Here is a 13106-nt window from a genome sequence, read left to right as displayed (position 1 = left end):
TCTTGGATTTATCCAGCTATTTCACTAGCAATACATAATTTACACGGGATATAGTAGAATTTTTATAGCTTTTTATTGTCACCATTCACCTATACAACTCTCAAAATATAAATTATTAGCTCCTTATGCAAAATAATAGAGATAGTAGGCCAAATAGTCATCACATTTCAAGGCGTGCAGCATAAAGAGGTATTCTGTCTGTTCATCACTGCTGCTCATATCTGAGCTCCTATCCCAAGGATGGGAAACATTAAATATTCAGAGAGAATGCTGACAGTAGGCAAGAAATGCATTCTGCCCTAACTTCCACCAGAGCTGTTTCAGTGAGAAAGTTAAACAAAGGGCAAAAGTTGGGATCCTTTTTGCTTGTGTCACAAATACTAGATTAACATGCTCTTCATCTAGTCCTTTTGGGTCCAATCCTGCTTCTCCTGGACTGGTTCGAGTGCTCTGTGCCTTGAGCTTAACATGACCATTGAACAGTGAAACCTTCAATAGTGTCCATGTCCCAAAGAAAGAGAATGAGTGAGACTGATGGACATTTAAAGGTTATGAAACTTACTAAACATACATCTGTGTGAAGGAGACTCTTGTTTCTTCAGATTGTGCCTTCAGGTTGCTGAAGACAACACACATTAAAACAAAGACTCACTTGAAGAGTGTATAGGAATCACTTCAAAATAAATAAGTTACTTCATGGAAGGCCATCAGGATTCATCTCTCTTTGAATACTATGTTAAATCTGATTGCTATGAATTATACATAGCCAGGAACAGGAAATAAAAGTCTGAAGAGTCATAAAAGAAAATAATAAAATGTTCTCCAAAAAAGCAGAAAATGTTCTTGTGGGGAAAATGAAAATAATAAAAATATTTTAAAGTATAAATTGGAGGAAAACACAAAATACTTTCAAACAATAAAATAAAAAGGAGAACACAGAAGTAAGGAACCACACACAATATCCCAGTAAAAGGTGGGACTTGATATACTTTTCTGTCTCTCATCCCTACCTGCCTTCCTAACCTCAGGCACCAAATGTCCAAATTCACACCATGATCTCCTCAAAATGGATCCTTGGATTTTCTGTCCTTACTAGGACCATGATTTTTTTAACTTTACCAGGCTATTTAATCTTGCTTCATTAATCTAAAGAACATTTAGCCTACATTATGCCTTGAGAGTTAAGCATTAATAACCTAGTCCTGACATGCATGACACAGCACACCCAGGGAGAAGCAGTAAGGAAGAGGATATTTCAATGGACCAGGATATAACTAAAGCTGAGAAGATGGTGGTCCAAAGTTTCCATGGACTGAGGCTAATAAACTTTAAGCATAACTAAAAGCTTCAAAGTCAATGAGTTACCAAAGAAGTTAATGTTCCTTGGGTTTTAGCTTTTATTTAGATGTGGAAATATGAATTCCAAGTTCAGCAAGGAAATTAAGACGTCACAAACATTCACAGGAAATGCAGAACAATCTACTTCTGGTGTTACTGAGGTCATCAGATGTTGGAAAGAAAACTTCAGCGTTCTGAACCTCAGGAAATGCCAAACTGGTTTCCCAAGTTTTCCCTCTAAAACTGCAAAAGTCTGTTGGGAATTGGAGTTCTTCAACTGCTCTACTCAGTTCAAGACAAGCTGGCAAATGAGATCATCAACAACAACCATAATATAGAATCCCAGCAGCTTTTTCAGAACAGACACATGTTGCTTTGCAGTTTTCAGGACAGCCAGAATTATCAATGATATGGCTGTGCAAGAATTGCCTGGCTTCGTGACACAGTTGATGATTATGTCAGCAAAGACTATGACAGTTATACAGCTCTAGGTTTGATTTTCTTTTCTTTTTTTTTAACAAACATATCTGTTTTTAATTCAGTATCCAGGATGAAAGGCCATGCTCCTTTGCTGAAGAAGATGGAAGGCCGTGTTCCAGTGTAAGTTGAAAAGACAAACTTTGGATTCCCTACTCTCATATTCACTGCCCTCTAACTGGATCATCTGGGCTGGCTTTCCATTTTCTCACATTGAGCACTTCAAATTGCAGAGGCAGGCAAACAGTGAACAGTTTTCACATCCAACATAGTGATAATGTGCTTGTTGTTTTAACACTTTCTGATGATTAAAAAGCCATACAAGTATGCGCTCATCACAGAACACCACTACTCCAGTCAGACTGCTTTGCAAAGCTCTTTTTTACTATGTGGATTAGTCTAAAGCTACAAACCCGTGCTACATAGGCTACAGTTAGAAAAATACTTTTACTTCCATAATAAATTACCTATTATGCAATTATAGGATCCCTGTGGATGCTGATTAAATCAAATAAACTTCTCCATTCAAGGAGTATAGAGCATTTGTGAAGCCATAAACATGTGTTTCCATGACCCTTGCTCTGCAGAGCAGGGCCCCAGGACTTTTTATAAACAAACTAAATGCAGTTTAGGTTTTTTAGCAATCATGTGGAAGTCCCTGGAGTATTTATTGTACAACACTTTTTTAAACTGCCAAATTGAGATAGAGAACAGGCAAGGAAACAGTGCAGCTCCTGTGGCAGCTATGGCAGCTACAATTGTGGCCAGGGCCAGAATGTCCATTAGCTACTTTGGGGGCTGCTTTTTCAACATCCAACTTTTAAATGTTTCATCTGGTACAGTATAAACACAACTGCACAGAGATATCCTCTAGTCCCAGAGATATATTTACTAACAGGAAGCCTTAACTCTAATCTAAACCTCATTTTTGCTACAGAGCACTCCTTGCTTTGTACCTACTTTAAATAGTATTGTGTCTTTAAACACAAATTTGCTCATTTACTGACTTTTCAATTCTAAAGGGGATACAAATGAAATCCTTCGAAAATTCAAATACCAACAGTAACAAAATGTAATTATCCAGAACTGCTACAACTAAGGAGATGCAAGTCTCACAACTCCCATCCCCATGAATACATTGCATTAATTATTGATATGTCTCAAGCATGCACTGCTAAGCTCACAAGAATAAGTTCCTGTGGCGGTTCAGGTGCTTCTTCCTTCCACCTGGCTCATAAAGGTTGTAAAAATAGCCTCATTTCAGTATTTTGGCGTTTCCTCCCAGCCAGTACCAGGAAACAAACAGAGAAGAGTGGGAATGTTACACTTTTCTAGCTGTAGCATTCCAGACCTCAGCACAGACTTCTAACCCCTGCTGCTGATAGCCACACCAGATTCTCTCAAGGGGGCTGGATTGTCTTCATGCTGCCCCACAGCTTGTGTGTCCTGGGGCTCACAGTCACACCATCCAGCTGACATTGCCTCTGTAAAATTGTGATTCTCTCAAGATATCACCACCTAGAACTGCTTCTTTACCTCTGATCAGAGATTTTTATTCCATACCTGTGATAGAGCAACACAGACAGGATTTATTCGACATCTAAGTGTGTTAAAACCACTAAGCCCAGGTTTCTGGACTTCCCATTTCAGAAAGCCCCTGTAATGAACAGCTTGGTTTAGGAATTATCTGAGAAAATAAATTTGATTCTATTTAATCAGCAGAACACTAGAAATAGACTCTCTTTCTCCTCTCACACTTAGTTCAATTGCCTCTGTAGTCACTTAGTTACTGCATTCAACCTATCATGACTGAGTTCCTATTAATAAGTTTGCTCTAAAAACCCTCTTTCCTCCCTTAAAAAAGACCTTCGATCTTTACCTTTATACATAAGATAGTTGCAGCAGTAGGAAGAATTAATTACTTACTTGCTTTCAGAAACAGCACATGCATAAGTGCATATAGAAAAAATAATCAAAGTAACACAATATTCCTTAGACAGATCCAGCTGTAAGCACAAAAGCTGGAAAAAAACCTAAACTGCTACTTCTTTTACCATCAAACTGCAAGCCCTTAATGTGATAGAAATGACTGTAGTTTTAACCTGCTGTCAATACTAAACCATGTTAACACAATCATTCATTGAATTTTCAATTTTGCAAGAAAGCGTAGAACTCCACTGTTGTTCTGAAAGCATCAGCATGTGAGGAGCGGATGTCCTTGCTTTTCCTGCCACAGAATAGATTCAAACATTTCCACATAAACAACTCCCACATGTCACTGAACTTGATTCCTACAGAAATGGGTCTGCTTAGCAAGAGTATCTTCTTTAAGGTCATCTTGTGAGAGGCACATGGGGTCTACAGAAATCCAGAGGGGAACACCAGGCTACCCACACATGGGGGTGGGCATGGAGGGGGCTGCAGGCTGCAGGCTGGGATAGAAGAAGGAAACTGTGTGACTTCAGGGGAAGACCCTGCTAAATGAGCTGAACTCATCAGCTGTGGGACTGCACTGAACATTTTGGAAGGTGTGGCATTAATGAGATAGAAGTATCTTGGAATTTAGGCAGTTTATTTTAATAATTTACATTACTCGGTTGAATCACTGAAAAGAAAATCCTAAATTAACTTTAAGTCATATAGATCTTACTGAAAAATTGTATTACTAGTACATCTAAAGTGTGCCAAAGCTTAGGTTAAAGGCCTACACAGAAAGATAGATGTAGATCAGAAATAATTTTCAGTGTCTTTGCAGTGATTTATAGTGATAAATGCCATACATACAACTCCACAGTAGAATCTCCTGTGGGAAAGCGTGACTCATTGCAAAAAAAAAAGGATCAGCTATTTACTGAAGCACATAGGGACAGAAGCATTTAGCGAGTCAAAGGAAATGAAAAATAAATTAATAAAGACAAGCACAGTTCTGAATCAGGATAACAGGAAGGCAACTCGCTAAATCCTGTATACAATAGATATTGTACTGAGAGAACCAGAGATTATTTCACTTCCCAAAGTACCCATCGCACCTGAGCAAACACTGAGTCATTTCAGCACACAACTCACTGGGCCAATATTGAAATACAGTTTCACATCTTGACTTCAGAAGGTTGTCAGACACAGAAGCCAAATGCAAAAGAGAGGTCAACTCACAGGCAGAGTTCAGTGGTCTGGCCTGAGACAATTAAACACTTCTTTTTTAGTGAAAAGGAAATAGGAAGAGTTGGGTTATGACTACAAGGCACAATGCAGTTAACTGAGTTAGAGCAGATATGCACAGCACCCATATAGAGTAATTCCTGGCTGAAGAAATATACATACTGTACCAGTATGCATCTTGCTAAGAAGGAGAATAAATACCCCAGACATGGTGGTGTGGTTATTTGCAAACCAAAGTGACTTGGGTACTTCTCCAGTACCACCCTGAAGAATCCCAGACTACTGGGATGGGTAGTAGAATGGGATGTCTAATCTACAAGAGGATCCAAAGTCACTTATCTTCTGTCTTACAGAAGAACCTTTAAAGAAAGATGTGTGTTTTTTTCTCCCGAACTATCAGAGAAATTAATTCTAGAGAAGGAAACATTGTATTGAAGCAAAAGAGCAGAACTTAAATGGTTATAATACAGCTATGAGTGTATGTGCAAGTATAAATCAGATGTTTTCTAACTATCAGAAAAGCAAAATTACAGAACAGGGTCATTTCTGAAACAAAGGGATGAAGGAAAATTGCCCTGTTTTCAAGATGGTGCTTTCTACCTTCCAGAGGGAACCGTGTGATACATCTGACTACAGTAACAGCAGACCGAATTCTTCGAGCCAAGAGATTCCTTCTACTGTGTTATTCATCACTTCGGCTGTCCAAAGGCAGTAGTATTCCAGGATTTTAATCTCCTGGTTAATAACTCTGTATCTCAAAAATTGGAAGGGAGAACTGTTAGTAACCCCAGTGAAGAGCTGCCACAAGAAGAATTGCATCCTGTCATGTTTCTTCCCAGAGCAGGACAAGTGCACACCGAAGTTTCCTGCGCAGCAGGCTGGCAGCCTTTGGTAACACACAACGCACTGCTCTATGTGATGTCATGTAGCTGCAGCCTGCTGTAGTGTAATTACATATTTGTGTTAAGACTTATCCAAGGACATGTGCATCAAACCAAGGAGCTAATGTAACTTGTAAACTTTTGACCCTTGTTAAGATGAGATGCATTAGAATTGTTACTGAGGGAGGCAGCTGTGTAAGCTCTGGCAAACTTCACCACTACAAACATCACAAGCAAAGAGATAAGGGAGACTCATCTACTCTTTTTAAACCACAGAGGAAAAAAAAGTTTTAAATCCTGTTTATACCATGTTCAAAGCACACAAAGACCAAGTGGGTTTGACCAGCTCTCCAGAGGTCAGAACCAGAGAAACATTAATAACCAATTAGATAAAGTAAGCTGGTGCTGTGCTTAATATTGACAACAAGAAGAAAAAAGATGAGAAATAATAGAGGCATCATCAAGAAGCACAAAGAATCCAAAACATTCCAACCCTCTCTAAGAAGTTCTTTTTCCACAATATTTCCCACAATAGTGATAATTTTCTTTCTCAGAAGAGAAGGAAATATTGAAAGAGGAGTTGCATATGGGAAGAAGATGTTTAGAGAAATCAGGGCCAAATTATCCCATGTCAATGACCACTAATCGAGTCAGGTGAATGTTTTTGAGTGTTTGATACTGGTAAAACCTAATTAAATTAAGACACGAGCATAAAGCAATAAATCTTCTAAGGAGACATATACCCATCACAGGCTTCAAGAAAAATGGAATGGTCCTGTAGACAAGGTCATGGGCACCACTGTAAACTGCTTAAGGCAGGTTACATCTGGAGGCAAGAAAAATGCAACTGCAAAGACTGAGACATCAGATCTTTCTCAGAGCTGTTCACTTCCCTTATGCAGGACATTCAGGTAAGTGATATGCTGGTAGAACTGCTCAACCCTAAAATCTCTGAACCTAATAATCAATGTCATAATATTATCATTTAAATCATCAGTAAGACCTTGCCTGAAATGCTGAGGAACTGATAATCTCTGTAGCTCAAAAGAATATTGCAGAACTATAGTTTGTTCAGAAAATAAAGTAATTAAAATGACAAATGAAATTTAAAAAAACCCCAGAGATTGCTTAGCCTTAAAAGGTCAAATAGAAAAGATAATAAATACATTTGATTTCCCTTACACCATCTCACTCTGATTTCTTACATGTAATACAAGGGACCTTCCATAAAATTAAAGAGTGTTAAATTCAAAATAAAATCAAAGAACACTTATTAAATTGTGGAAGTACTTGCTTCATGACGCCACTGAAGCCAAGAAATTAATGAGGTTTTAAAAGAGTCTGGGTAATTATATGTTTAACAAGATTATTCAGAGTAGCTATAATTATAAACAACTTTTTTTGGAAGGGATTTGAAACCACATATTTTAGGATTAAAGTCATTTTCACACTAGGAGAGATCAGGATAAACTGTAACATTGCAAAAGGATATTCTCTTATTTGCTGTTGTTCTTATCCAGCAGGTACCAGTTATTTCAGCATGAGGATACTGGTTCAAATGGGTAATTCCTATGCTAGAAACTCCTCGGACAATGCAGGGGACATGGGAAGTTCTCAGACCCTGTCTGTTCTGTCCTGTATGGAATTTAATGCAGCTACACTTGGAGACCTGGAGCAAATGAGAGCTCGCAGTGCACTACATGTTCAATGTAGGCAGAGGACAAACAGCCTGTCACTGTTTAGAAGGACAAAGTTGGAGAACCAAGCATTTTATTGCTTCTGTGTGCCAAGGGACACAGGAGTCGAGAGATAGATGAAGTAATAGACTTGAGGAACAAAGCAAGTTCATGGCCAAAGTGAGAACCATGCTCGTACTCCTGATTCCAGCCCAGTATTTTGACTCCAGGCCAAACTCTCCTCACATTCTTCTCAAACTTTAGTTTATTTAAGAAAAAAAATCCTCTACTTCCTTTTTCTTTTATTTTTTTTCTCTTTTGAGATCCCAAACTAATCTCTGACTTCTGCAGAAAAGAGGATGCGTGGAAGATTTTGGATCAAGCTTGCCCCAGATTATGAGACAAAGTAAGGACATAATGGTCCTATTTGCTTTCTAGGAGATCATGCATGAGAAATAAGCTTCACTGGGCAAGGCAGCAAGTGCCTTGGGAGGAAGTTGCATTGAAAACTACAATTTTTTTTTCCAATTAAGATCAACACCTCTTCTAAAGTTTAAGTTGTACAATTGCAGAAGGATTTTCCTTCCTGCCACTGTCACTTAAAACATTAAGCAATTCATCCGCAGTCTCAAGCAAAGGCTACTTCCTTTCTAATACCTATCAGACTGTATGCACTGTATCTGCATTTTGGCACATAAACTACCATCTGCTCCAAATCAGAAATGTCGAACTTTCAGCTGCAGCTGGGAGTTAACTGTTCTTTCTTATTTTCTTCCACCTTTCACACCTTGTGACTGGCATTGTGCTTTTCGGCATTTGCAACCCAGGCCTGTCTCCAGCTGAATTCACCTGCTTTAAATTTTCTGAGCCCTAATAAAAAAGGCCTGCAGACACGTTTGCTCCAAGTGTGCAACCATTTAGGGGTGGTAATGAGTTGGACTGCAGCCTGGTATCTGGCAGACCTTCCTACTCCATGACTCACTGTTAATTAAAACCACACTCTTTGCTTATTCCTGGGATAGCATTACTTACAAATAATTGAGAGTCTCCCTGCCTTAGAGCCTCCTCCCCCAGTTCTGCTCTGTAGAATAAACTTTTCTGATGGAGATCTGTTTCCCTTAAAGTTGGATGCAACGTAATGGAGAAAGACATCCATTTTACAATGAATCCCTGTTGTTCTTAATTTGGATTCTGATACTTTTTCTTGTTTTGAATTGCATCTCAATCCACAAGCAATCTGATCCATCATGGCTGGTTTCTCGAGGCTTCTGCCATGCCAATATGCAGCACACAAACTTGCTGCTCAACTGGAGGCATTTTTACAGCATGCCCATATATCAACTGAAAAGAGATGGGCTCACATAGACCTTTGAAAAAGTCAATTTTACCAGTATTAAACCAATTATTTAATAGGTTTTCCTATACAGAAATGTTGGAAGGAGCAAATAGATTAACCTTTCTTTTTTAATTAAGCCTAGTTTGATAGTATTTCACTCTCCCGTAAAGCAAAGAGGTCTGGGAATCATTCAATGTAAATAATTTAATGCAAGAAAGTAAAGCTGCAAGACACTGCCTTGGCTTGGAAGTGCTGATTTCTTGATTTATAGAACCATCTGTGGCTAGACATCTATCAACTTGAAAAGTTACCTCTCTAAGGCTCTGCTAAGGCTGTTTAAATCAGCTGATGCATTCTTAACAAAATCTCCTACCACAAACTTCTCAGGACTGGTGGCAGGAACTCTCAGCAGCAGCTCTTCAACTTTAGAATTGGCTACAGGACTGGTCTAACAAACCCAGGACTATTTCCCTTGGAGGTACAGTACCAAGCTCAGCATTTTGCTGAAGTGTCTTTTTGTAGGACAGTTGTTGCTGCAACTCAGTTTGTGTTTTCTAATTCAATGGAGTTACAGCATCAGTCACAAGCTGCACCACCACAGAACCACAGGCATCAGTCAGCTCATGCAGAATTCAAAGAACTGGACACTTACTAAGTCTTCCCTTTTCCAGTGTACTCTACCAAGAAAGAATTGCAAATTATGTGAAACCTACACAGTTTGGACTCATTTTAGACCATGTCAACATTCTCCCAAATTCAGACACTCAGTGGCCTGTTTTGCATATGCATTAGGTTCCTTACAGTCATTCCTGCCAAATACATATTCCTAACAGATTCAGCTGCTTCTGTCTCCTCCTAACTAGCAGAAATGATTCCAGGATGTTATTTGCAGACACCTAGAAAGAGAAAACTGAAGGTTGGAAAAATGTGTTTAATTGCTCTTTGATTTTCCACACTCCATTTCATTCAATCTTTAAAAAGCTAGCAGATTACTCTGATGGAGGTTCATCATTTTGGCCGTGAAGGGCAGAATTCCTCAAAGTATTTGGGATCCCCTCATATAACAGAAAACATTATTCCTTTTTTAAAAAATGCCTGTGATATACCTTTGGGTGTCACTAAATCTAAACACAGCTGCTATGTTCACTAAATATTCTGCAATACATGCAGTTTACAGAACATAAATAAAATTCACTGGGTTTTGATGTGAAGAAAAAAAAACATATTTACACATATTTCTATTTGCCCAGTATTCATATTTCTCTGCAGTCAGAGTTTTCTTCTCTCCCTCCTTCCCTTCTGGAATACTCTTGCCTTGGCCTTGAGGTAGCCAGTCCAGGACCAGCTGGATATAAAGCTACACTCTGTGCTATGCAATTAGTGTTTGTTAGCTCAGTTTTTTTGCTTTCACTGTAGGGAACGACTATTGAACCCTGCCTGGAAGCCAGCAACCATCCTCCTCAGGACACTGAGCTCCTTTTGACCCAGATTCCAGGCTCAGCCTCATTTCTGAACCTAAGAAAAAGAGAATATATAAACATCATCATCTGGTTTCAGAGGAACCAAACTATGCCCATCTTTCTTCTGAGTTTCTGCCATCGGATTACTCCTGTTTTGTTCTTGTGAATACTTCCTTTTCAGAAGATCAAGAGCACCAAAGATGTCTGTTGGAGCTTACTTTGGTAAAATAAAACTCATTTAAGAGGAGAGCTGAACACAAACCATTCTAATAAAGCCACACTTCTTTCATTTTTTGGGTATAGCCCAAGGTTGTAGGCTGCTGCAAAATCCATTTTGCACAGCGTCAACGATGAAGCAGATTTAAAGCTGATAAAACCAGGTTCCAGGAGACACAAAGCTTTGCATGCGCACATCAGACCAAACCCTACGTATCCTCCAATGTGCAGTTAAAAAGCTGCAACCTTCAGGCAATCCTCAGCTGCCAGGAGAGCCCATAAGAATTCCAACTGCAACTGAGTATAAAGCACAGCCCTGATATTGATCTCTCATGTGCTAGAAACTTGACCAGCTTCTGGCACTGCCACAATCCAGACAACCTGGCAACATGCAGAGAGGCCTCTTTTTACTCTATATAGTGGCACCAAAATGGGCAACTGATCCCCCTAAATATTTCACTCACTTCAAAGTTCAATTTCTATTTGAAATGACCAAGTTGAAATCGTCTCCCCTAAAACTGGTGTTTTGAGAGTAAAGAAGAAAACATTCCACCCATATGTAAAAGAAGACAGAAAATGAGCCCCAAGCCATGCTAGACAGTCTGATAAAAAACATGTTAAGATTAGTAGTAGGAATTTCTCTGCACCCTGGCCCGAATTCCCACTGTGGCTTTTTATATTATAAAATTGTTTTCCGCTTTCTGTGGATTTTTCTGCTTTTGGTATCTCTGCTTCTCTTCTCCCCACTAGTAAAAGACACAGCAAACACATCAACACTTCCAGCTAAGTCATTTCCCCAAATCATTCTCAATCTCACTCGGTATGACCAAAGTTCTAGATAACTCCTTCCATGAACTTAATATGCAGTCTCTCTTCCATTCTTTAAGAGTAAATTATGATAATCACTCAGATGCTGCTATTATACTCTGGTAACAAATTTGGAAATAGCAGTGCTACCTAAGAAACTGAGCATTGTATGTAGCAGAACCACCTTGTCAGATTTAACCAGCGTCTCTGGTGAAGAACAACTTGTGATGGACTGTCATGATTATTTCTTAACTCAAAATTATTTGAAAAATCCTGTAGCATATCTACCACTTTTCATATTCTGCTTTATTTTCTCAACATAATAACTTTAGATTTTTCCACTTCAAAATCAATCATTTCATTTCCTGAAAGAAAGTTTACTTCTTAACATAGCCAGCCCTCATGAAACCATTTCAGAACACAGGAATGTCAAAGCTCACTAAAAGCCATACAGATAGAAATGTGTATTTGATACCATCTCCTCATTTTCAAACTGCATGTTGCACTGTGCTGCATCCTCGGTTACTGGCTTCTGAAACATGTTGCGGCAGAGGAGCCATATTGTCAGACTAGCAATGAACATCCCAATATCTGGTACAAATAGTCTGATCACGTTCCCAGCATCTGCTCCTTTCACACTGTATGAGATGAAAAAAAACAACAAAAAAACAAAGAAACAGTTGTTACTTCTAATGACATTTTTAACTGGAACAGAAAGTAAGCTCAAGGCAAAGAAAAAACCCCAAACTCCCAGCAATAAGAAATCTTTGCAATATGTGAAATATGAAGAAGATCAAGAAACTCTAGACAGACAGACATTTTTGCTCTCCAGAAGTACAGAATAAGTGATTGTTTGTTTGGAGCTTGCACACTCATATTTTAGTGATACTAAGCATTTTGATTAACCCAATTCTGAATCAATTTTTTTGAGAGAAATACAGGAATAACTTCCAAATTCAACAAGAAAGATTTCAGCTGAGTACCTAGAAAAACCATCTGTATGAAGCACAATCCTTTTACCAGCATTTATTGCAAAGACAACAACATCCAGGTCCACCAAGGACAAAGATGTTACCCTTAAGTGTGCCCTAATTCTTCTTCCTGGCACACAGAGGAATAACTAGAAAGTCTTTAATATTTTAACATATTTTATGATCTTAACTGTTTATACATTTTATTCAACAGACTTAATACCTTTTTGGGTATTTAAGTACAAATATTTAAATTCTAATTAATGTGTTCAACCCCTGCCAAGGAAGCCTTTCTTCCCCTCGGAAAGATCTGTAAGGCATGACGATTTTTATGTAAGAAAAAAAATTGCATTGTTTCATTGTGCAGATTTAATTGCTTATACTCAGAAATATGACTTTCTGAATTTGGATGTGGTGTCTGAATTTGGTTCACTGTTAAAAAGGAGAGCCTGGATTTAAGTTAAGTGGCACAACGAATAGTTTATTAAGCTGCTGAATGCACATATTAAACTCTTAACTATTAATGAGAGGATATAATCATAATTAAATGAAAGTGTGAAGTTAAGGCATTTTAAATATGCAGGTCCAATTTTATTTTTTATAGGGCTTTATGTCTGTAATCAGTTCTGAGGACATTAGTTTAGTCCCTTGGGCATAGGTGACTGCAGCAGGTCTTCATAGCCTGAACTGGTAGAAAACCAAATAGGTTATTTTATAGATGCAAAGACAGAGGGGTCACCTCTGGCCTTCCTTCATTACAGCTTTGAAGCCTAAAAGAAACTGTT

The 13106-nt window shown here is 38.5% G+C and overlaps 1 protein-coding gene across 8 annotated transcripts in view; it reads right to left on the bottom strand.

Annotated features, from left to right (window-relative positions):
- Window positions 1-13106, bottom strand: part of PIEZO2 (piezo type mechanosensitive ion channel component 2) — a 283367-nt gene that overhangs the window by 116320 nt on the left and 153941 nt on the right. For all 8 annotated transcript variants that reach the window (XM_088173061.1, XM_088173074.1, XM_088173073.1 and 5 more), the window contains exon 5: window positions 11826-11988. In XM_088173061.1, the coding sequence (XP_088029187.1) occupies window positions 11826-11988 (163 nt within the window). The remainder of the gene's footprint in view (window positions 1-11825; window positions 11989-13106) is intronic.

The sequence above is a fragment of the Sturnus vulgaris genome, chromosome 1 (assembly GCF_052056855.1).
Source record: "Sturnus vulgaris isolate bStuVul1 chromosome 1, bStuVul1.hap1, whole genome shotgun sequence".
In the NCBI taxonomy this organism is placed as follows: Eukaryota; Metazoa; Chordata; class Aves; order Passeriformes; family Sturnidae; genus Sturnus; species Sturnus vulgaris.
Note: the sequence above shows the minus strand (reverse complement) of the source record. Positions and strands in the feature narration are given on the sequence as shown.